This window comes from Rhinolophus sinicus, linkage group LG06 (assembly GCF_036562045.2).
Source record: "Rhinolophus sinicus isolate RSC01 linkage group LG06, ASM3656204v1, whole genome shotgun sequence".
Classification (NCBI taxonomy): domain Eukaryota; kingdom Metazoa; phylum Chordata; class Mammalia; order Chiroptera; family Rhinolophidae; genus Rhinolophus; species Rhinolophus sinicus.
In genome coordinates, this window is record NC_133756.1 from 33,779,047 (window position 1) to 33,804,194 (window position 25,148).

General features: G+C 36.0%; 1 protein-coding gene across 12 annotated transcripts in view; it reads left to right on the plus strand.

Moving 5' to 3' along the window:
* MIER1 (MIER1 transcriptional regulator) overlaps window positions 1–16,951 on the plus strand; it is a 56,593-nt gene extending 39,642 nt beyond the window's left edge. For all 12 annotated transcript variants that reach the window (XM_019732165.2, XM_074334918.1, XM_019732129.2 and 9 more), the window contains 6 exons: window positions 1,806–1,957; window positions 2,712–2,793; window positions 3,926–4,020; window positions 7,044–7,171; window positions 11,487–11,626; window positions 14,015–16,951. In XM_019732165.2, coding sequence (XP_019587724.2) covers window positions 1,806–1,957; window positions 2,712–2,793; window positions 3,926–4,020; window positions 7,044–7,171; window positions 11,487–11,626; window positions 14,015–14,343 — 926 coding nt within the window. In that variant the 3' untranslated portion in view covers window positions 14,344–16,951. The remainder of the gene's footprint in view (window positions 1–1,805; window positions 1,958–2,711; window positions 2,794–3,925; window positions 4,021–7,043; window positions 7,172–11,486; window positions 11,627–14,014) is intronic.
* Window positions 16,952–25,148: the final 8,197 nt, after the last annotated feature.

Here is a 25,148-nt window from a genome sequence, read left to right on the forward strand (position 1 = left end):
GTTCTTACTACATGGTCATTTTGTAGCATATTGTAATTGCATAAGAAGAAGTGTCACATTCTCAGGGCTCCCCTATCTGGCTATGGAGTCACAGTTCTAGAGATCTGGCTTGTCATTTGGTGCCATCTGGTGATGCTTGTATATTCAGCTTAAATAAGGACATCTCTGTGTCCTGTGGTTCCCTGGAACTTCCAGAATGATTTCAGAAGTATCTCCCAGGAAGTTTGTTCTTACTTCATAAGCTTTATATGGGGGTATCTAACTGGGAGAACACGGGGACTCGGGGACCCACCCTCCATCTTCCTCATCTGGAATCAGGGTTTACTTGTAAGGCCTTATCCACCCCTTACCCATTACTCTAAGAATATAATTGGTAGTCTATTGGCTTTGGGGAACAGCGGCTGAGCAGAAGACAGAAATCAGTAGTAGTGTATCCAACTTCATTTTATCATAGGAGTTTTATTTATTTACAATTTACAGTCACTAGGACTATACCAGATTAAAAAAGGAATGAGATTTAGGAAGGGAAAGTTTCTAGAGATTATCCTTTGAGTTGTATTTTAAAGAAGAGTATAAATTTTGGGAAACAGGTAGAACAACATTTTAAAGTATACGTGTGTGGTGGGCAGTGGGGAGCGGCCAGGGCATTTGTATGAAAACACTTAACATAGTGCCTGGTACATAGGAAATGTTTAATTAGCTGTGTTAATTTCTTTTTTATAACAAAGCCTGTGACCATCAGTTATCCTTTGTCTCGTAGATTCAAAATCTTCCTAGAGCTGGCCCTTTCCTATTGGCATTTAAATGGTTATGTCTCCTATCTTTAAAAATCAGCAAATACCACCAAAATCTTTGTTCAGTTATACTTCCTCTTTCGTTCCTGCCCTATCTCCTCCCTCATGACCAACTTTTCAAGTTTTCTACTTTATTTCTTCACCTTCCATTTACTCTACAGTCCTCGCCAGTATGGCTTTGGCTTCCATCTCTGCCCAAAATGTTCTTGAAACATTACCCTCCTTGTTAGTAAATCCAGCATACCTTTTACAATTTCCAGCCTGGTCATTTTACAGTATTTAACCAGTCTATTTACTCCTTGAAACATTTTACTCCCCTAGCCGCTGTGGTGCCACACTTTTGGTATTCTATCTTTGTGACTGTTCCTTAATTTTGTCTATGCTTTCATCTTCCTGTCGTTTAGAATTCCACAAGGCTTTCATCTCAGGTTCTCCTTTTCGGTTTTTAAATTTTTGATGAGATTTGTGCTTTAATCTTATTATAATGAAAATTCTGGTGAAACCTAAATGCATGTTAAAAAACATCATGACTTTTGTTAGGAAAATGATTTATACTCATTATAATAGATTTTCAAGCATCATAGGAAAATTCAAGGAGAAAAAATTGCCCCAAATCCACCACCAATATTGGGTGAGCAATCTTTTTGACACCCCTTTTCATTATTTTTGAACCTTACGTGCCAGGGTAGTTATTTCCATTTCAGGAATGAGGCAGAGAGAAGGGAAGTTAGCTTGCCATGGGTAGTAAGTGGTTATCGTGCTATTCAAACCTAGAGAGCTTGAAATTTGGAAAACTCAAGTCAGACTGGATTTCAAAAGGGGCATAAAGTGGTACTTACTTAGGCTATGAATATTACCCAAGAACGAAGTCAAGCAACTAGTAGGACCACAGTTCCATCTCTTAGCTCGTAACATTTTGGATCTAAGGATGAGTTACTTGTTTAGTGGTATGTTTTAATACAGACTGTCAGTTTTTGGCATTTAAAAAAATATTATGTTTTACTAATTTAGTATATGAAAATGATGATCAGCTCCTGTGGGACCCTGAGTACTTACCAGAAGATAAAGTGATTGTATTTCTTAAGGATGCATCTAGAAGAACAGGTGATGAGAAAGGTGTAGAAGCAATTCCTGAAGGATCACACATAAAAGACAACGAACAGGTACATGAATAAGAAATAACTAACAATTTCCCCAAAGTAAATTAACCATATACATTTTTTTTAAATGTAAATGCTGTCACATTCAGTGTTGTTATTCTATCCACCAAAATTCCTATATGTTTTCAACAGAATCTGAGGTTGTAGTCATTATAAGATATGTAGTAGTAACACACACTTCATTGGTATGATTTCAACTCAAGTAAACAAAAATCTTGATATTTCAGTTTGCCTGTATGCATTGTTTATTAGGCTTTCTGAAGTTCCTTTGGATATCCCTGAGAATCTGGATATCATCGTTGGGAATACACATCTGGTATAATGTTATGCACATCAGTGCCTACCATGAATCTAATGACAGCACTATATTTCTTTACCTTTTTTAATCAATGTTTTCTGATTTGTTTAAAATTATCTTAGCATAGGAACCCCAGAATGCCAAAAGGGAGGAGTCAGGGTTGTTATCTTTATAAAATAATTCTATTTATAAAAATTCCTGGGATACTGTGGCTGCCAAGTTAAGAGTATTTGCTTATCCTATTTTCTACATATTTAGAGGCATTTATAATTATCAGGATTGAATTTATGTTGGTTTTTCCTTAGTGTTCTATGTGTTTCATATACTAGAATTATTTGTCCTCCAGAAAGGATGAAAAAAAACACTGGATGCTAGAAAAAAGCCTTTACTCTCTTAAGAAATTGTAGTTTCAAACTGTTCGTCGTCCAGGTCTCATATTGAAGCTCTTTATTTTTCTAGGCATTATATGAATTGGTTAAATGCAATTTTGACACAGAAGAAGCATTAAGAAGATTAAGATTTAATGTTAAAGCAGCTAGAGGTAAGCATAAATGTTAAATTTTATTTGTTTTCATGACATAGCAGAAATTTAAAACTTTAACTCTTCAATCTCTGTAGCTATATCCTAGGTTTAATAATACTGATCTTTCTGAATTCAGTAAATATTTGCTGAATAACAAAGAACTTGTTAAATAACTTGTGTATAACACAAGTATTTTACAAGGCATTATGGGGAATGGGATTAAGGCTGTCCCTTTTTTAGAGAAAATACGTAGGCCATTTAAGTAAAAACACATAATGCCTTTGAATTTCAACACATTTTTAACAGTATTTTCTCATTTGATCTTGGTAATAGCCCTATGAGCTAAGTAATATGACAGATGTTACCTTCACTTTAAAATTGGTAAGACTGAGGTCTGAACTGAAGTAACTTAGCCGAGGCAAACATAATTCATAAGTAATGAAGTCATAACTAAAATCCAAGTTTTGGGTTTTTTTTTTTAACTCTAAACTGGCTCCCACCCTGCTTCACTAAGAGTACTGTTTATATATTATTATGTAACAAATGAAAGATACTCATTCCTCCAACAGAACTTAGAGGGCCTACTGAGTTCTAAGTTCATAACTATCAACAAAGTCCCTGCCCTCATGGTGCTTGGAGCCTAGGCGTTCTTAACAGAGAATTAGACTGCAGTTCAGACTTACAGCAGTGTCTTAACCTAGTGGGGGGATGGGGAGGGGGGGAGGCTGTCAAGGAAAGCTGCTAGAACTAAGTGATACTTTTGCCCGGATGTAAACAAATCAGCTAGGTGAAAGGGAAGTGAGGCAGAGGACGCAGGAAATAATTCTAGGCAAAAGGAACAGCATGCACAAAATCTAAAGAAAGAACATGGCAAATTTAAAGACTTGAAAGGTGACTAGTGTAGTGAGATCATAAAGTATAAAGGAGAAACTGGCCCTAGTTAAGGTCGGAGAGTTAGGAACCATATAATCCTAAATTTTATTAATAAGGAATTTTTGTCACTTCCTCTTTTGTAGCCATCAATAATAGAGCTCAGGATAAAATACTTCCCTCGTTGTAACCAGAAGTTACATTTTTATTTGCAGTTTGTTTGTTATATACAACATTTGGGGGAATATTGCTTAACCGTTTTTTTCCCCCATTTTGTCAGAGGAATTATCTGTTTGGACAGAGGAAGAGTGTAGAAATTTTGAACAAGGGCTGAAGGCCTATGGAAAGGATTTTCATTTGATTCAGGCTAATAAAGTAAGTAATTATGTATGTTCTCTCTTTTATAGAAAGAAATTTAGTTAACAACCCAGATCATCTTATATCTTATTTTCTAATGTTAAAAGTTCTATAATGAATATTTTAATACATTGATTTTTTTTTTTAGGGAATTATTAAAAGCACGCCTAGACTTCCTGGCATACATTTGCCAAATGACTGTTTTCATGTGTGATATTAGAAGCCTTTAAGAATTGGGCTCCTTTATCAATATGTTCATCCACTTTGGGGTGGGATGTTTGCATGCACTGTAATTATTTAAAGCTATTTTCCAGAACCTGCTGACAGATGTTTTTAGGAGGGTCTTTAAAATAATTTTGCAGCTTTAAAGCATTTTTTAATATGACATTAATTACAATTAAAATATTTTTTATATTTGCTTAAGTCCTTCGTGATCTAAAATCAGATATTTAGTATTTCATATGGTTTTAATTAAAATTTAATTTTCCAGAAAAATATCTCAGTAAGTCAACTGTGTTATACATTATTATAATTTTATAATTTGACAATTGTATGTAACATGATCATCATTCCATATTGGTAATATCAGTCATACAATGTCAGTGTATACCCAAAAGGAATTCATAATTACTTGCAGATTTATTTTTATGTTTAATTCTCTTGCAGCTGAAATCAGGTAAGATTTTTAACAGTAACTACATAATTAATATAGATTGGGAAAATGTGTTATTCCTCTGGGAAATTAAGATAGGCAAAATTAAAATCTCAGTTTAAATGTAGGAATTAAGTAATTTCTAAGCTTATAAATATCACATTTTTAAGACTATAAATAACAAGGAGCTTGGCTTTACATGTTTCCTTAAAGATAGCATCTCAGTCTTGTGTGATGGTTTATCTAGGATGATTTTGAAAGTATCTGGGTTTATGTATGGTTATGTCTGAAGGTCTAATCTGGCACCACATTTTCCTTTTTTATACCTCTGGATGTGATTGGGTCATGTCTATTTGATTTGTTTCAGTACATATTTAACAGTATCTATTTTATGTTTCATAAATAAAGTAGTTGCTTACAAATCCCATGAGTTTGTTTTTCTTAATTTTCTTGTGCATTAACTAGTTAACTTTTGATTATCTTGGTGCATTTTAGTACCGTGTTGCCCCGAAAATAAGACCGAGCCGGACCATCAGCTCTTATACGTCTTTTGGAGCAAAAATAATATAAGACCCAGTCTTATTTTAATATAAGACCCGGTCTTGTATAATACAATAATATAATATAATATAAATAATATAAATATGGTATAATACCACGTCTTATATTAATTTTTGCTCCAAGAGACGCATTAGAGCTGATGGTCCGGCTAGGTCTTACTTTTGGGGCAACATGGTATATGACATCGGACATAATTAATAAGAGAAATTTTGAGTCTTAGCGTTGTTGTCAGAAATGTATCTATACCACATAATGTTGTGTCCAAATCAATATCCAACATAGTGAATAATATATTCTATGAAAAGAGTGCTTCATACTAATGACTTGATCATGTATATTTCTGATTATAAAAAAAAACAATATGTTGTTTCATGATTGAACAGTGTTTTGGATAATAGTTTTCTGGCACTCCTGCTTGAATTCAAACACTATTGACCAAACCATGCTGGATTACCAATGGAGGAGACCCTTGGACTGATAAGCAGATACAACTAGAGGCAGCAACACTCCCCTCCCCCCAGAAATCCCATTTTTTAAGGAATAAGAACTTATTAGGTGATTTGAAACTACTAGCCAAAAACATCTTAACGTAATATTGAAAATAAGACCTTGATTTATTTATAAATATTTGGGATGGTGATATTTTGAATGTTACAGAAGTCAGGGATCTATACCTAATATGCTCTTATAGTTGTTCTAGTGAACAAAGGGAAGATAGTAATTCTTTAAGAGGGAGAAGAATGATCCAGTGAAAATATTAAGACTGTTTTTACACCTGGTTTTGAAGTTTGGATCTTAATTTTAACTTTTATTATAAAGGCTTATTTTTTTGAGGATTTTTCATAATTTTATTAACTTTGCAAGCCTCAAAATGTCTTTTCAATTTTTACTTTAGAAAAGTACAATTGACTTAGCTTGTGTCTATCTAAAAATAAGATTCTAAAGGAGGCAAAAAAGATCTTTAGATGATTGGGGTTTTTTTAGAGCCCTGATAGATTTCAGTCTTAGAGCAACATAGTCCAAAGTTGTAAAGTGCAAGCACAGGGGAAGAAAGGAAACTATGTCAGGTAACAAAAAATGTCTTTAAAATGACCTTAGGTGCAATCAATCCCACAAGATACCTACCTCAAGATAGAAATTTAAGGGTTAAATAATATCATCTTACATCCCAAACACTCATGCAGATACCTTTTTTCATTTTAAAAGTCCCAGTGTTTTATTATATACATCAACCCTACAAGCTTGCCAAACCAAGTAGCTAAAAGGAATTTTGTCAACATCATTTGCCAATCGCAGATACAGGTGTTGAACATTATGTAGGGGGAGCCCATTTAGTTACACAAATAGGGATAGCCCAGTAATCACTGAAGTAACTTAGTAAGCAGAGCATTAGCATTATTATAACAGCTTTTAACTCACTTGGGAATATTCTCAGCCTTTATTCTCAGTAAAATAACTGAGTCTGGATCACTATCGGGAAAGTATTTGTAGACTGTTTATAACATTAATTTTTACTCAAAGCTACTTACAGTCATTTTCAATAGAGGAGTGCTTGTTTTTATAGTAAATTAAGATGATAGCCTTTTAAAAGTGCAATGTTTAACATCTGAAGAGCTGGTTTACTACTGTATTATTTCTCTTAATGGGACTTTAGATAGAATAGTTTTTAACACAATGCTGAAGTGTTGTACGCCTAATTTATATATAGTACATATTACATATGATTTAAGGACCAACTAAATTTGTTTTCAAATTTCAGACATTTTTCATGAAGTAACTGCTTTTAGGGAGGAGATAATTCTTAAAAAGAAGTACTTGTTTCTTATAGGTTCGAACAAGGTCAGTTGGTGAATGTGTAGCATTCTATTATATGTGGAAAAAATCTGAACGTTACGATTTCTTCGCTCAGCAAACACGATTTGGAAAAAAGAAATATAATCTTCATCCTGGTGTAACGTGAGTTTATTTTTATTTTCCAGTCATATTTTTGATAAACTTTCCTAAATTTTTCTTGAGAAAATTGTAATTTTTTTAAGAGTTTACATTAGTTTAAATTCCATTATTGACGTATCTGTATAGGACATTTAGACTTCAGTGTCTTATAAAACATTGTAAACTACAGTTCATATTATTTGAGACAACAAATATATCAAAGCAAATGTTAGTGTATGTTTTCAGTAGTATTCCTGAGAGGAAATGGATCAGAACAACTATGAAAGCAGGTTTCTGTTAAATTCCATTCCATTCAGTATAAGCACATACAGTTTTAATCTGGTAACACTGAGAGCAGTGAGAATAGAAAAGAGAAGCTATCTTTTCTAAAACTGTAGGGCCATATGCCTAATAGAGGTACTTTAAAGAGAAAGGGAAATTAATATTTTTCCTTGTCTAATCTACTTTTGATCCATGGAACCAAAATAAGATTTGAGTATAGATAATATGAAACAGGAAAGACAGAGAGATATAATAAATTAGGTCAAAATGTATTTTCTTTTTTGTTACAAAGTTTTTTATAGAGGAAAGGACATGTGCATGATGACTTACCTTTTCCTAGGTTTCCTGACACTTTTCCTCTACAGAAATAATTGTAATAACTAGAAATGCAACTTTAGCTTACTCCTAGTGATACAGGAAGTGTGGGTTATTAGAGCCACTCTTCATGCAAAATGCCTTATGTGTCTGATCCAGTCCCCAGGCACCAAATTCTCTCAGCCTCATTCAGTGAGCTTTGGAATGAAACCGTGTTCCCACTAGCCTCAGTCATTCTAGTTTTGGAATGAAACACTGTCCCCACTGCCCCTAGTAATTTGTTACTTAAAGTGTATAGAGTATTGAGCTTTTCCTTTCACATGAGTTGCTCTAAAATGTTGATGAATTGTTACAGTGGAATTAACTTTACCATATTATCCCTGATTATTCCCTAATGTTTATGGAATAAAAATATAAAGTTGTGACTTCATTTGGGCAGTGGGCACCAGTAAAGTTCTTAAGGCTAGCCAAATAACTGCCTTTGAAACATGTGCTTTTATGCTATTTGATTGTGCTTTTTAAATTCCTAGGGTGGACTCTTTCTTGGTCATGTTCATTTATAGGTATCTCTGCTGGTCACGTCCTTGGAGAATCAAACACTCTAAAATCAAAAGCAAAATTATCTAAAAGGGAATTATATTGGGTATGATTGCCCCGTGGAAATCATGGGACATTGGACTACATGCCTCATCCCCCATTATTTAAAGCTCAGGATGGCAAAAGGGAAATTTCATAATAACAGTATTCCACATTTTATCTGATTATTTAATGTCATAAATTATAGTTAATTTTTTTCTGGATTTGTTAGTAGTGCTGAGGCATAATGATGTAGAACTAGATATAGCTATTTAGTCTTCAAAAATGTAGCTTAAAATAGTCACATTTTTCAAGCTATTCTATAGGGAAAGAGGAATAGTAACATCTTTCATTTTTTTCACCCATTTCAGAAATAATGTTCACACACGAACTACAGGCAATCTGTCGTCATCAGCAGTAAGAACCTAAGAATTGCCATGATGGGTCAGACCCATGGTTCATCCAGTTTTCTCTTTCAGAAAGCATCACCAAGGGAAGTGTTGTGGGGCTGGCTTAGTTGGTCCTCTGTGATGTCAAGCTCAACAGGTTAGGTAGGGATGTGCCAAACATTTCAGTTTCTCTATTCTCTCCATAGCTTCTGAAAACTTTTTGAAGATCCTTGTATCTGTAACCTTGATTCCTCTTAAGTATTCTGTAGGATTCTGCAAGTGGAGTAGCCATAGTTTAAAGTAATCCCATTCTTCTCCTTTCTCAGGCTTAAAGAGTTAATAGTGGTCCCCTGGTGTAATGGTATGAAGTGAACAAATGTTTTCCCCCTTAGGCAAGAATATTATGGTTTTGTAGGCTTCAATTATGTCCTTTTTGGGTCTTTCTTAAAAATGTTTTTTTAATTGAACTATAATTTTTTAATCACACTCATCTGTTACATCTTCTATAAAAGCCATGACCAGACTGTACATTATTTTCCAGATGGGGAGCAATTGTGGTTTCCTGTAAGCATGGAGATCTTTTTCAAGTTTGCTTCCAAACTTATTTTTCTAGTTTGCTTTCTGTTAATAGTTGCACTTTAAGTGACTGCACAAAAGGCATTAAGTTAATGCCTTTAGACAAAAATTTGAATTTTTTCCATCTTCCTTTTTAGTCAAAATCTATAGTTAGAGCAGTTATCCTGAAAGTTATTTCTTCATTTTTCTGTTAACATTGTTACCTTGCATTTGTTCAACAGAATGAAATGCATTTTGTTCTATAAATAGCCTTTGAAAGCTTCTAACACAGATTTTTCTCTTCACTACCTGAAAGAATTGGTAGCCATGTGCAAATTGGAGATTTTGCTATTATCTGCTTATTTATCTGCATATAATTTCTTTTAAAAAAACTAAAAAATAACTCAGCATAACTGGTTATCTGAGTGCTGCTCCACCCACCTGGATGGTGTGCTTGATACTCTTTTCCTTCCTTAAGCGTTCTGGATGCCATTAGTCGTTAGGAAATAACAACGACAACAATAATTCTTTCATAATATCATTGCTATATTCCAAAATTTAAAATAATTTTGATATCTAGTCAATTCTAGTTTCCTTTGGCTTTTAACATCCCCCATTATCCATTCCCACAATACCAAATTTATTTCCAACAATTGCTCCTCGTGCATCATCTGTTCCTGTTACCCTTAGCTTCTGAAGTCCCTTTGGCTTTCATCACGCTCATTTCTGTCTCCGTGTGCTTCCCATTTTTTACATAATGGTTCTGTAATTATGATGAATGGCATAAAGCTGAAGAGGTCTTAAAGACCGTTAAATTTAATTCCCTCCATTTATAGATGAGGAAATTCGGCCCAGAATGTTAAATTGACTAGCTCATTGTTACATGTTTCTTTGATATGTGTTAGTTTTGTACCTCAGACTGTTGGAAGCTTCTTGAGGTCAGGTCCTTACTATATCCCCATGACCCAAGGGACATTGTGATCTTGTAGTTTGAGGTTGTAATTGCAGTTGATAGTCATTTTATGGACTGTTAACATAGTCGTAAAGTCCCGAGCCCATCCACTTCTCCCTTCTTATCCAAATTCTTCTTCTGCTCACAAAATTCTAAAACATTTAACTTAATATTTCTATTATACTTCGGGAATTTTAAAATACATAATGTATTTAAGTTATTATTGAGCTTTTACTCTGCCGTGCAAAACAGACTAAAACCCCTGCCTTCGGGAAGTTATTTCAGTGCAGGTGTTGGCAGACTTTTTCTGTAAAGAGCTAGAGAGTAAATATTTCAGGCTTTGCAGGCCTTAAGTTTTCCTGAAACTGCTCTCTCTGCTGTTGTTGTGCAGAAGCGGTCATAGACACTGTAAATGAAAGAGTGTTGCTGTGTTCCAGTAAAATAGTCACAAAAGCAGGTGGCCCGCACACAGGTCATAGTTTGCTGACCTTTATTCTTGTGACTTGATAGCACTTTTTAGTTTACAGCAGACTTTCTATATATATCTAATACAACAACCCTATAAGGTAGATAGGTCATGTATGGTGACATGTGTTTTAGAGGTAAAGACACTATCTCAGAGAGAAGTATTTAGCCCAGATCTTTTAACTCCAAACCGATGCAACTTACACAGCTATGTTCTCAGGATGACTTGAGAAGGAAGTCAGCTCACCTCTAATGATAACTGGCAGATCAAGCCAGCAGGTAAGCCCAGGAATTCAGTGAACTTACCACAGCTCAGACCTCGCAGAAAGGTAAGATAGAAGGTAGCCAGGAAGGTTTAGGGAGGCAGTTCATTGTTAGGACCTAATTCATCTTTCAGGCCTTGCCACAGCTGTCAGATAGTCCTTAGGAGCGTTACAATGCCAAGAACCCAGACATTCTTTTGTACGCCTTCTGGTTGACGTCATCCCTCTCTCTTCACTTACAGCTCCTCTGATTTTAGTTGGGCCACTCTGAGCACTTGCCTACAATTTTAAATTGCCTGTGTGTAGGTCTCTAAAATTAGCCAGTTTAAAAGCTCTTGTACATTTTTCCTACAAACATGTAACCAAAAGAAGCTTTCTATTTAAATGTTCACATGCTGGTGTACTAGATGAGACACTTTAATGAATGTAAGTGAAAATTAGGATGCATTTGTTAATAAAGCCTTCTAAATTTAAACTCACCTAATTTTAATTTTCAGCTTTTTTTAATATAAGAAAATAACTTTATTTTACTTATTTTTAAGGGATTACATGGATCGTCTTCTAGATGAAAGTGAAAGTGCTGCTTCTAGTCGAGCACCATCGCCTCCGCCGACTGCTTCAAACAGTAGTAACAGCCAGTCTGAAAAGGAAGACGGCACTATGAATAATAGTAATCAAAACGGTAAGCAAGCAAAGAAACACATTTGTTTCTTTCAGTAACCTGGAGTGTTCATTTTTGGTTTCTATTTCCAAAGCAGAAGTTAAAGTAATAATTGTAAATACCAGATGAAACATACATAATATTAGCATACATACAAACACACACAGAATACAAATTAATTAGCAAGAAGTCCCATTGACATCACTAAAAAGTAAGTTTAATAAAATATACTATCAACAATGACCATGTCTTTTAAGAAATTTATTTTTTGAGTAGCATCTTTTTTCTTATCCGATTGAGATACCTGAATATAAGTATCCCTGTTAACTCTTAGACCAAAACTACAGCCATTTCACATCAGAAACACATAGATTTTTTTTTAATACTTTAAGAGCTTATAACACTTTATCAGGAAGGTACATTAATCATACAGATGAAAAGGAGTAGATAACAAAGGCACAGTTTTGAATATTTTTCTCTTTGATATTATCCCTTTAAGCATAATAACCTAAAAGGATAAGAAAAGATACAGCTGGTATCAGCCTGTGCATTAATATTCTACAGAAACATTTGTTTTTTTCTCTATGAAAGAGAAGCAGATGGCATACAAATATGATTGAGGTTCAGATAATGTTCTTGTTTTGAAAAATAGTGGACCAAAGATCACTGTGTGATCAGTGAGACCTAGTCAGAGAATTGTTTTGACTTCTAATTTAATTATAATGGTCTTCCTAAGTAAGAGAGTTGCCAAGCGGAAAGTGGTAAGCCCTTCACTCCTTTTCAGGAAGAAAATGGTGAATTAGAGATAGATAAGCTCTGCCCACCTACATTCTGATCTAACAGCCTTAGGGGAGGGCCAGTGGAGAGCTAATCTCTGATTGACAGAAACTGAAAGAAACACTGAGAACGATTTGACCCTTGTTCTGACCTTTGATTTTACACTGGCACTGTTGTAGTAGTGAATATACTGTACTTTGTTCATTTGATGACCCCTCTCTATTCCCTCATTATTTCCCTTCTAAGGACAAGCCAAACAAACAAAAATTAGGGCCCAGCAACCATTTCCTGGTCCAAAAGTTTCATTAACATGACACCTAATGCTAGCCGTATCCATCCTGAAGTAGAATAAGAAGCTGAGGCTCTGACCTCGGGGCTAAGGGTAGAAACTTAGCGAGGCAGACAGTCGGTACTACACTGTCTTTTTCTGTTTGCTCATAGTAGCAAATCACTTCATTTTCTTTTTTATCCACTTGATGAGAATGTGCAGTTAGCCTAGGAGAGTTTCATAAGTTACCTATAAATTACTCAGTAGCCCAGAAGCCATTCACATCATGTACCTACAATCAAATTTCTCAAGATAAGGAAGGAACTTTCCAACCCAATTTATTTCTTTTGTAAGGGACTTGAATTAGTGTCTTGAAATCTTAGGTTTTTTGACTTAATCACAGTGTCACCAACTTTTTGGGCTTACCACGACGAAATTGTTCCTTCAGTATCATGCAGTTTCCCTATGCATTCATGTTTTGATTTACTTTTGAGTTGAGGGAAATAGAATATTTTCTTTGACCAGAATGTAATATTTGAGGCTTATCCTTTATACTGTATATTTTAATTAAATTTGGTTATATTTAGTGGCACATTCTTTATTTTTATTTTGACTATCCCCAAAATTTCTATTCCATTTTGCAGTCAGCTCAAACATGACCTTTTTACTGTTGCTTGCTTTTATTAGAATAATTAGGCTCTCTCACCTATTATGGGGGTATTTGTGTTAACTTTTAGTATTTTCAAGTGTATGCTTGGACAGTGCAACCATTAATTTTTTAATATGACAGATTATTTAAATCCGTATAAATGAACGTAGTAGTGTATCTTTACCCTTACAGCATGTAAAAGCCATAGATTTACATTAAAAATACAGTCATGTTGTCTTGATTTTATATAACAGTAGAAAAATCAAGCTTCTAAAGAGAATATAATTTTTTTCTATATGTTTTTAGAAAGTTATAGCCGTTTTGTTAAACTTGAAAAATTTATGCATATCTTTGCTTTAATTCATCTTACTTAGACTACTGGATCCATTGCTTATTTGTTGTCACATAATACCAACATGCTTTTAATATATACCAAATTCTGTTCTTAATTCTTTACATCTATTATTTAATATTCATAATAACCCTGTAAGGTAAATTATTACCCTCATTGTATATGTGATGAAACTGAGGTACAGAGAGTATAAGTAACTTGCCTACAGTCACACAGCTACTATGGAACTAGAGCCAGAATTCAGAACACACAGATTTGATACCTCGCTTCCTTGATGAAAAGCTATTTTACAGTAGCTGTCTTATAGTCATTTACAAATTTAACTTTTTATTCGCATTTTCATTTATGTTTCTTCCAACTTAGGGGTGTCATCTAATGGACCAGGTGAAATATTAAACAAAGAAGAAGTAAAAGTTGAAGGGTTACACATTAATGGACCAACAGGTGGAAATAAGAAACCACTTCATGCAGATATGGATAGTAATGGTTATGAAACAGATAACCTTACCACTGACCCAAAACTTGCCCATATGACAGCAAAAAATGAAAGTGATTTTGATGAAAAAAGTGAGAGACCTGCCAAAAGGCGAAGGGTAAACAGCAATGGAAAAGAAAGTCCAGGTTCTTCTGAATTTTTCCAAGAAGCAATTTCACACGGAAAATTTGAAGAACTTGAAAATGCAGATGACTGAATTTTAGACTTATTTTACTTTCTTTGGAATAAATTCTAGTGTGACTAAAATTTTCAGGGTTGATGGGTTACCTTAAAAAGTTGATTTCCTTGAAGCAATTGGTGAAAATTTGAAAATTTGAATTGAGCCCTAACTTTGGTAAATAAGATTTCATAACTCTGCCTTTTATAGACTTTATATTTTAAAACTATAAAGACTCTTTTAAGGATATAACAAATGGTTTAGTAAATTTGAATGAAGATAATCTGTACTTTCTCATTTCATGTATTGATCCTAAAATGTTACTACAAGATATTTTTTGCTTAATTTGATGGCAGAGAAGAAAGCACCAAGTTCAAATTTCTGCTTATTATTAAGGAAACCCTTATGAATCCTGAAAGTTATGCTAGCATGATTTTTTTTATATATAGAAATTTAAAAATAAACCAAGTCAGGTTTGTATATGTAAAATTGTTGACATCAATGATGTCTTTCCATATTCTTATCTGGGCTTAAGAAATACATTCTGTATTTTTCCAGATTCTTTGTAGCCTTTGAAAGATTTTTACAGTACATATGTCTTGACTGAGCTGTCCTTTCTTAATACAAAAGCTTGTATAATTTTCTTAACTTGTACAGTTGGTAAACTTTTATGAGAGGAATTGATATTCTGAGTCTGTCAGCTTTCATTTTATTTTGCTAAGGTTTTTCTAATGAATTTTTAAGTGTTTGTGTAGTAACTAAGTCATGTTTCTTATCCAGGTGGTAAAAGCATTCATAAAGGATTGTGAAAATTTGTTTTTTAAATTTCTACTTAAGGACAAATAGTTTGCGAATTCTGAAATTAAGCATGATACTTAGATTGCATAGGTTGTTTTGCATTGCTATAATTTTCAAAATTATTTTTGAAGCAAGACAAAAGTTTAATGTTGGCTTAAGTGCTTAAATGTATCATGCTGACCAGAATCCTGTTCAGTTATTTTTATATGCATTATGAAATTTCCCATTTTTGCATTAAATAAACTAGGGAAAAGGTCAAGTGATATTTAGATAATTGGCACAACAAGGAGTTGGCAGGCAGCAATCTTGATTTTATGAGGAAAAAGTGATGAAGTTACAAAAGTTTTTGGACTTTTCCAGTTACAATCCAGCTTTCCAGATTTGATAGCATATTTCCAAAATGAAAATAAGACATGCAGTAACCTTTGCTCTGTGTGATTACAAATAGGATCATCTATTTGCATAGCCTTGCAAGAGTGCCATTTTATTTTTAGTGCAAAATTCTTGTTAAAAAATGTAGTTTTATACATACAGCTGATAGACCAACCTATATCCAAACTTTTGTAAAAGATTATTAACTATTCTTGTTTTTATCACACAGGCATACCCCAAATGCTTCTGCCAGTTTATTTTCAGCCATCAGTTCAAGAGCCAATGCCTTTTTTAAATAAATCTTCTGTGGTCTTGTTTTTAATGGCTCAACTGTCTAATGCAATTGAGTAGAGTTTGCACTGAGATATTATGGTTTAGGCCTTACCCCCATGAAGTATTACTATTAACAGTTTTAGACTGCTTCCCTCCACCAATGTGAACAACGTTTTCCCCCAAACAGTGTTAAAAGCCACTTTGCAACACTTGACTTCATATAATTTACTTTCACTGTTATTACATACATATTCAAGTAAATCAAAGTTTTGGGTGGAAGTGTTGAGAAGCATGAATTTTGTTGTTGTTTTTGTTTTGTTTTGTTTTACCTAGAACATTAATTTATCCAGAATGGCAGCTTTAACCGATGGTCACAATCCATTTTCCAAATCAGATTTTATTAAACGAATCCAAAGTATCCTAGCTTTTATCAAAGATGGTCTGTAGAAATGTTTCAAATGAATAGTGATGCTGTACTTTTTAAGTTGTTGCAATATTAGAGACACCATTTTCACCTTTTCTAAAAGACGCATTTTGTTTCTGAAGTTCTTGTAAAAATATTGCAGGAACATTTTTAGTAAATTCTCAGGCATGTTTGCAAATACGGCACATGTATACATGTTAGGAAATCTTTTCTTAATCTTATCTTTTTAAAGTATGCCTAACAAAAGACATTCCACTATTATAATACATAATGCTCAGCTTTTCATAAAGAAATATTTAATTGTATTTTGTGTTTATACAGGTATTTCACACAGTACTTTGCTCTTTGCTCTTCATAATGCAGCCATTATAACTTGATAAGTCATTGCACTAAAATTTTTAGTAATATCATGAATTTAATTTGCTTAATATTTAGTACATTTCATAACTCTTGAACTCTTGACAAATTGCATTGGGAAAAGAAGCCTTTGTTAATAGTTACTTAGTCTCCCTCACCCCCAGCAAAGCATTTATCATTTTCGTTTGGAATGGTATTGTTTTACGATGTGTTTTCAAATAGAGTTCAGAATCTGCTACTCAGTTCAACACAAATCTGTTGAGCTTTAAAATGTATTTGAAATAATATTTAAATAGGCATTTAAAATTATGAATTAGATGTTTTTAAATTTATGCATAGTAATTTTGCACTGTAAAATAATTCCCTTCCCCATTCCCTGTCTGCCATTCTGAATATGCTTATTAAAATATTTTTTTAAACATATTTGCCTACATAGTGCTGTGAATGATTGTCACTAGATCACTTCACTAGGTTTTAATTATAAGTTTTAAATTTGTGTGATGCACATTGTTTGCAGTGCAAAATACATATAGTCTCTGCCCCTTCTGCTCCTATGCGTCGCATGAACTAGCGTCTCAGGGACTCCTGGTCCTTCTGGCCTTATCTTGGGTAATACATTCTTGTCTTTTCCTTTCCTTCTCCAGAGAGAGCCTTTGGTCTATAGACCTCTATTCACCTGTTTCTCTTCCTCTGAACTATATAATTAAAAATATTTGTTCCCTTCTTTTGCTCTTAATGGAAAAGTAAGAGTGGGCACTTTGAATCAGTGAGGGTTTGTGAATTTCTATAGGCAAGGTGTGTGCTGACGACACTAGGGCTGTGTACCTAGCTCTCTATCACTGGTAAACACCAAATTAGAAAAAAAGTTTTTCCCAACTAGTATATAGTCCATACTCATAAAAATGTCAATGTGGAAAACCATGTAACATTATGGGGAAAAACAAGGAATTCCCAAATTTTAACCTTTTATTCTGTCATCTCCCTAAAAATAATCTTTCTTTCTATATATCACATGATTCTATAGATTTAAATTTGTATCATAAAATCATCACTGCTCTTTAATAATCAAGTTAATCCTTTGCATAATCTTAAAGAGTCATCCCTCCAAGTTATCAGCTGACTACATATTTAAATATTTGGATTAGCCTCTATTTTCTAATGTCAATTTTCCATAACCTCATTTACTATGTACCATTAGTATTGTGCTGGCATTTTTTGACATCTCTATGTACATAGAGAGTTTCCTCTTCTGAACATGATTATTTTTTATCTTAGCTCCTATGATTTAGGATGTCTATTATACTTAAAATGTCATTTTGCTTGCTCTAAGTAAGAAGTAGATTTGAACACATTTTTAAAGGATACCTGCTCTGTGAAGAACATTGAAGAATTGCCATATAAACTGGAACTGAACTCTAACTCTCCTTTGTCCAAATGGATGCTAAATGCATCACATTTAAATGTCAGTGGTGACAAGTTTCCATCCAGTTTCCATATACCCTGTACAAGCATAGGCCCAAATACTATCCAGCAAATATTTGGGCCTGTGCTTATGCCAGCTATTGTGCTTGGCATGTGGATTCAGAGATGTGGCATGTTCTCTTTGAGAAGACGTTAACGGTAAGTGCTGTGATAATGATAGTGTGTGCTGAGTACAGAGAGGTCAGAAGGAAAGGAAAATTAGGCACTATCTCAGAAAGAGTTTACTAGAGTCTTTGCCATATAGTTCTAGCTAAATAATATTTTCCTCCAACTTAATATTTCTGTTGGAAATTAAGCCAACATGAAATAAATGTACGATTCCCCTAAGACCATTTATTTTTAACATTTACTGTAGGGCTGATTATATCGTAACAGCTGTGGATTATTCAGGACTCACCCCTTTCTCTTGTCATTCACTGTCTGGTGGGGAATCTCGTGATTTCCTAAAGGTTAGAGGTGAGGCCTAATGTAAATTTAGTCTGGTTATTATATTCATTTTTTGCTATTCTCATCATTGGTAACATAAATGGTTGACTGAATGTAGAGTAGGCTAAATGTGTCTTTCTGCATACCAACTAGAACTTGTTTGTAGAAAGTTCAGTAATTCTAAAATGGTTTGTTCTTTTCTCAAAGAAAATGGACTTTGGATAAATATGAGGAATATACACTTAAACTTTTTTTTTTTTTTTTTTAAAGTCAATCTGGACCTGAATTAGTGGGGGGTTTTTTTCAGAACTGAAAGAGATCAAGCAGAGAATGGCATCAGACTAACCTGAGCCACTTTAAATTCGTGACCAGAAAAAAAATCTAGATTTAGGGAAAGAGCTTGCTCCAAAGAGGGGCTTTTCCATGCCGTAGGTTACCCTTGTCACCAGTTGTGCTTTAGCTCAGTGAACAGAAACCAGTTCTTGCTAGGAGCTAATAATGGTACCAGTCATTCTTAGGATGACGACTCCATTAATCTCCCATGAGCACATAATTGTAGATGGTGGGAATTTATTTAGAAGGCTGATGGTTGTGAGCTTTCAAACAGCCCGAAATGAGCTTCATGACGTGTTTTGCCAGTGGCCTGTTCACTACGTTGCTGTCTGCATTTGCCTCCAGTGTCCAGCAGGTGTTTGTGTTTTCAAAACATACTATAAACACATTTGGGCTAGGTCTACAAATTTCATAAGTGGCTAGAGCTAGTACTGAGCCCAAAAGAATAAAATAGCTCACCTAGGATTGTGGCAGATGAGAGCTGTATCAGAAACCTTTAAGTGAAAAGAGCAAATGACACCAATTTTGTTAAAGGGCTATATTTCATATATATGTGTGGTTAGGAAAATATGGCAAAAACAATAACTTTTTTAGTGGTGGAATTACGATGGTCAGACTCACTATTAAAGACAACTCTTCTATGTAGCACTTCCCACAGGTGCCATTTTGCTTTTGCATGATTTTTTTGTTTTGTCAGATTGGGAAATGTATTAGTATAATTTATAATGTTATACTACTCTCAGGTGTACAATATAGCAATTTGACACATATATGCCTTACAGTGTGATAACACTATAGTAATCATATGTGATCTTGCAAACTTAACCACAAAATTATTGACTGTATTCCCCTTCACCTTTTTTACCCATCCCCCACCTCCCTCCCCTCTGGCAGCCATCAGTTGGATCTCTGTTTTTGACTGGGTTTTTTATTTTTTTCTAGATTCCACATATAAGTGAAACTTACATGTCTTTCTCTGATTATTTCACTTAGCGTAATGCTCTCTAGGTCCATCCATGTGTCGCAGATGGCAAGATTTCATTTTTTTTATTAGTTTCAGGTGTACAAAGCAACGTAATAGACATTTAAACCTCTCTAATAAAGTGATAACCCACCCTCCCAAGCTACTGTTCCTCTGTTATACCATCTACTCTCTTCCCTATGCTGTACTCCACGTCCCGTGACACATATATGTACCTATATGTTTAGTTATAGTTGACATTCAATATTATTCTACTTCAGCTCTTCAGGTATAAAGCGCATTGGTCAGGCATCTACACAGTCTATCACGTGATCCCCCTGATAAGTCCAGGGCCCATCTGGCACCTTACGTGATCTTTACAACATTGTTGATTATATTCCCCATACTGTATTAACTATCAATTTGTATTTCTTAATGCCTTCCCCTTTTTCACCCTGCCCCCAATCCTGTTCCCATCTATCACCTGATAGATCTAGTACCTATCTGGCACCATACCTAGTTACTATAATATTGTTGACTATATTCCTTATGCTATAATCTACATCCCCATGACTACTAGGTAACAACTAATTTGTTCTTCTTAATCCCTTCCCCTTTCACCCATCCTTAACTCCCTCCCCCCATCTTAAGTCCTAAGATTCCTTGTAATACTAGTTTGGTGGTGATGAACTCCTTCATCTTTTTCTTGTCTGGGAACCCCTTATCTATCCTTTAATTCTAAATGACAGACTTGCTGGGTAGAGCAATCTTGGTTGTATGTCGTTACTTTTCATCACTTGGAATATTTCCTGCCACTGCCTTCTTGCCTTCAAAGTTTCTGTTGAGAAATCAGCTGACAGTCGTATGGGGGCTCCCTTGTAGGTAACTAACTGCTTTTCTCTTGCTGCTTTTAAGATTCTCTCTTTGTATTTAACCTTTGGCATTTTAAATTATGTGTCTCGGTGTTGGCCTTTTTGGGTTGATCTTGTTTGGGACTCTGTGTGATTCCTGGGCTTGAATGTCTATTTCCTTCACCAGGCTAGGAAGTTTTCTGTCATTATTTTTTCAAATAGGTTTTCAATTCCTTGCTTTCTCTCCTCCCTGGTACCCCTATAATGTGAATGTTGGTACGCTTGATATTGCCCCAGAGGCCCCTTAAACTCTCAATTTTATGGATTCTTTTTTTCTTTTTGCTGTTCTCTAGTTGGGTGTTTTCTGCTACCTTCTACATTGCTGTTTGGATCCTCTGCTTCATCTAATCTATTGTTGATTCCCTGTAACATTCATTTCCGTTATTGTATCCTTTATTTCTGACTCGTTCTTTTTTATAGTTTTCGTCTCCATTTCTATTCTTCCTCTCTCTGTTGAAGTTCTCCCTGAGATCATTGAGCATTCTTATAACCAGTGTTTGGAACTCGGCATGTGATAGATTCCTTATTTCCGTATCACTTAGTTCGTTTTCTAGAGCTTTGTTCTATTCTGTTATTTGAGACATATTTCTTTGTCTCTCCATTTTGGCTGCCTCCCTGTGTTTGTTCCTGTGTATTAGTTAGGTCTGCTGTGTCTTCCAGTCTTAGTAGAGTTGCCTTACGTAGTAGGTGTGCTGTGAGGTTCAGTGGCACAGTCTTTATGGTCACCTGAGCCACACGCTCCAGGTGTGTCCCTAGAGGTTGTGTGTGCCCTCTTGCAGTGGAGCCTTGGTTGATAATTGCACATCAAGGGGAGGGACTGACTTGGGCTCACTGGGTGCTTATGCTATAACCTTGACTGCAGTGGAGGAGTTGTGCAGGGGCTGATCCTACAGAGCAGGATCATTTCTAGTTTTCTATCTTTGAACTTGATAATTCTCTCTTCCATCTGGTCTACTCTATTTCCAATGCTTTCTAATGCATTCTTCATCTCATTTATAAGCTCTAGACCTTCTGTTTGGTTCTTTTTTATAGTTTCAATCTCTTTGGTAAAGTACTCCTTTTTTTCCTTCCTGAGCTCATTGAACTGCCTTTCTGAGTTTTCTCGTGTCTTGTTGACTTTCTTCATGACTGCAACCTTGAATTCTCTGTCATTTAAATCAGCCTTCCATAACTTTGACTTCTGGAGACTTGTCATTTTCTTTCTGTGTTACCATGTTACCTGGGTCATGCATGGTAGTTGGTGGATTGTTCTTCTGCCTGCACTTTTGAGGTTGTGAAGTATTTTCTTGTTTTGATCTTAACAATTCAGCAGATAATTAGAGGTCTCTCTTTTGTTTTTGTGGTGGGGGATGTCCCTTTTGAGGTGAAAATCACCTTCCTTGTGCCTGGGGTAGTGGGTTTCCTGTGTCCAAGTCGCCTCAGTCTCTGGGTGGGGCACCACCACCACGGTGGGAGGATGTGGCAGGTGGGAAAAGCCGGGTCTGTGAGCCTGCCACAATGCCTCCTCATTCCCAGTGGCTGCCAGACCGCTGTGCTGTAGCTAGGGGCCTGTAGACATTTCTCTGCATCTGCTACCATGTTCTGCCGCCATGGGGAGGGGAAGCCGGCTTCTTGAGCATTGAGGCTGCTTCTGCCCTTACCCTCTGCCAGGCTGTAGTGTGGGGGTCGCACCGGTACTGTTAGCTTGGGCTGTGGCAGCTGTCAGACTGCATCTGCCGACCCCGTCCCTGTCCTTCCCCCGTCCCGCTGCCTCTGTGCATTCCAATGCAGCCACCTTCAGATGTACTGATGATGGCTCGCTCAGGCATGCTTGTGTGGGAAGCAGAGGGACCTTTGTTGGATTAGATATGTCTGCCTTGTAAATTTAAGGGGAGATGCAAAGGGGCCTTTTCACTCCACCGTGATGCTAACCTGCCTTGCTCTTTTATGAGTTCTGACTCCAGGAATTTTGAAACTTTTCTTTCCTCAAAAGGTCTCTGATTAATTGATGAAACAGCATCTCCCATTGCTTTTGTGTAATTTTATACCTCAACAGTCTCCCTCTCCCTAAGCCCTGGGCGGGAGGAGAAGAAACATTTAACATGGATGTGCATGACTACATTGCTAGCCAGTCACCCTCTGGGTTCCACAGAGGGCCTAAGTCCGTTTTTGCGGCTTGAATACTAGCAGTCACAGTCCTTTATTTCCTTCTTTAATTGAATTTGAGGCGAGATTAAGTTTGCTGCTGAAAAGTCAACTCATCATCTATAGTTGCAAACTTCAGAAGCGTTTCTGAACCAGCATCACATTATACCCATGCTGGTATTTACAAGGTACAAATGTATTAATCTAATGTTTGGAGCCACATGAATGGTTCTCAGTGCTTCTCAATACTTCATTTCAGAACAAATAGCTCAGGTGCCCTTGCACTTATCTCTGACTACACCTCATACTGTACTTCCATCTCAGCCAAGGACAGTCTAAAATACGCACTTTATTCAGAATCCTGTCCAAAACACAGCCTTTTTATATCATTCCACCTCTGTCCATCCCACTCATCCATATTCAGCCATATTTCAAGGTTTCTCCTCTTGATTTGGCCACTACTTTGTAATCGTGTGATAAACAAAACACCTAAACTGCCCATCTATAAAATAAGAACGAACCCACTTGTGCTGGTATCACAAGGCTGTTGGGATTATAAAATAACACGTAAGAAAAATGTTATTTCTAGAGAGCACTCGATGAAAAGACTCAGGAGTAGTACATACAGGTCTACAATACCTTATCGAAAAATCCTTGTTTGTGGCCAGAAGTTTTCAGATACAAAGAGGTAAATATATTTTGAAACTCATCCACAGCAGGATCTTGAATCTACGGTAAAAACACTTACGTCCATAATAAGATATGTTCATACGCACACAAATTTCAGGTCAGATATTGCTGCCAAATGAATTTGGAAACAAACGCAAGGAAAAAACTTGGTTTTCAGAGCACCGTGGATTTCAGATCGCAAACTTGTAGCGGCCTTCACATTTTTGCCAGCACTCGGCCGTTGATTCCGATTTCCTTTATTTTGTTATGTAACTGGCAAAGACACGAGGAAACAGGAAGCCAGAAGTAAACTCACAAGGTACAGTTTGATGTGCACAGCAGCTACAGCAGAACCCTGCACACTCAGCCTCCTGCAGAGCCAACAAGAAGCCTGTCAGTGAAGTAACCGGGAGAAAGGAACCTGCCAAAGCCCAGATGTGGCCTTCCTGGAGCCTCCCATTCAGTCCTCATTTTACAAAAGGGAAAACCTAAGGACCAGAATGGAAAACTGACTTGTCCCAAGTTCAACAACATTAGACTGAGCCTCTTAGACAAGGTCAGATCCCTCTGTCCTTTTCCTTCATAGCATTCACTAGTTTATGTCTAGAGTCATGGGGCTTAACCCTTGGCCTATCAGTAGTCCCCATGGCCAGGGAAGTAAAGTACTATTAGCCACCCTTTAGCCAGCCATCACTGTGGCTGGCAGGTGGTTCTCATAAAGCGGCAGCTCCTTTTGGATTCATTTGGCTACAAGAGTTGGGGAAGAGGCAATCCCTCCAAAGGAGCATGTGCTGGTCACCGAAAAAGGGTCATTAGGCAGCTAGAACAAACCTATTGCAAGGAAAATCATGTACCATTATTCACTGCTGTTATATGCTCTGTGCTAAATACTCATTGTAAACCAATCCTCACAACATTATTTCCCCCAATTTACAAATGGGGAAACTGAACCACCAGGAGAAGTTGAAAGACTGTTTCCAATGATCTGGATTTTGTTCACCTATTTTCTTAAGTTAGACCTTTGCACTCAGGGAAGATGTGCCCAGGGAAGAAAGCAGATGATATTTGCAAATAACATATTCTAGCCTTTTTCCCACAAGTCTGAGTTCTGGAAAGGAGAAAGTCCCCCAGATGGGAAAGAAGGTGGTCAGCAGGTTCTGAAAACAGCTGGAATGCAAGTCTCGTTCTCGAGCAAGACATCAGAGAAAAGCTGCGTGGGATGTAAGACAGGCTGGATTCTAGGAACTGGTACTTCTAATAGTAGAAACAATTACCATGCGAAAGTTTGGAGTCTGTGATGCCACCTGCCTTCAAAGGACACCTCAGAATTAGTCACTGATGCTCACTTGGGACCATGAAAGGTTGAATGCAGCTATTTCCCAGGCACTAGGCAATTCCCTTGACTCTTGTGTAACTTGAGAGAAGGATGGGGATTGAATATACTGCTAGGTGGTAAGATGGGGGACTACTCCAATCTGATTTAAAATAAGCAATTTCTTCCACATTCAAACATTATACCTTTCTGCCTATTCTAGGCAGCTCCGTGAACTCAGAGCAAAAGGTAGGCCTTACAGGAAGGCAGATTTACATTCTGTAAAGCAAAGACTTTTCTCAGTCACCACTCAGTCCAATAGTGGAGCCCTCCTGTGCCTGTTTCCTCACCACTAAAATAAGGACAATAATAGGATTTACTTTAAAGAATTGTTTGGAGTAT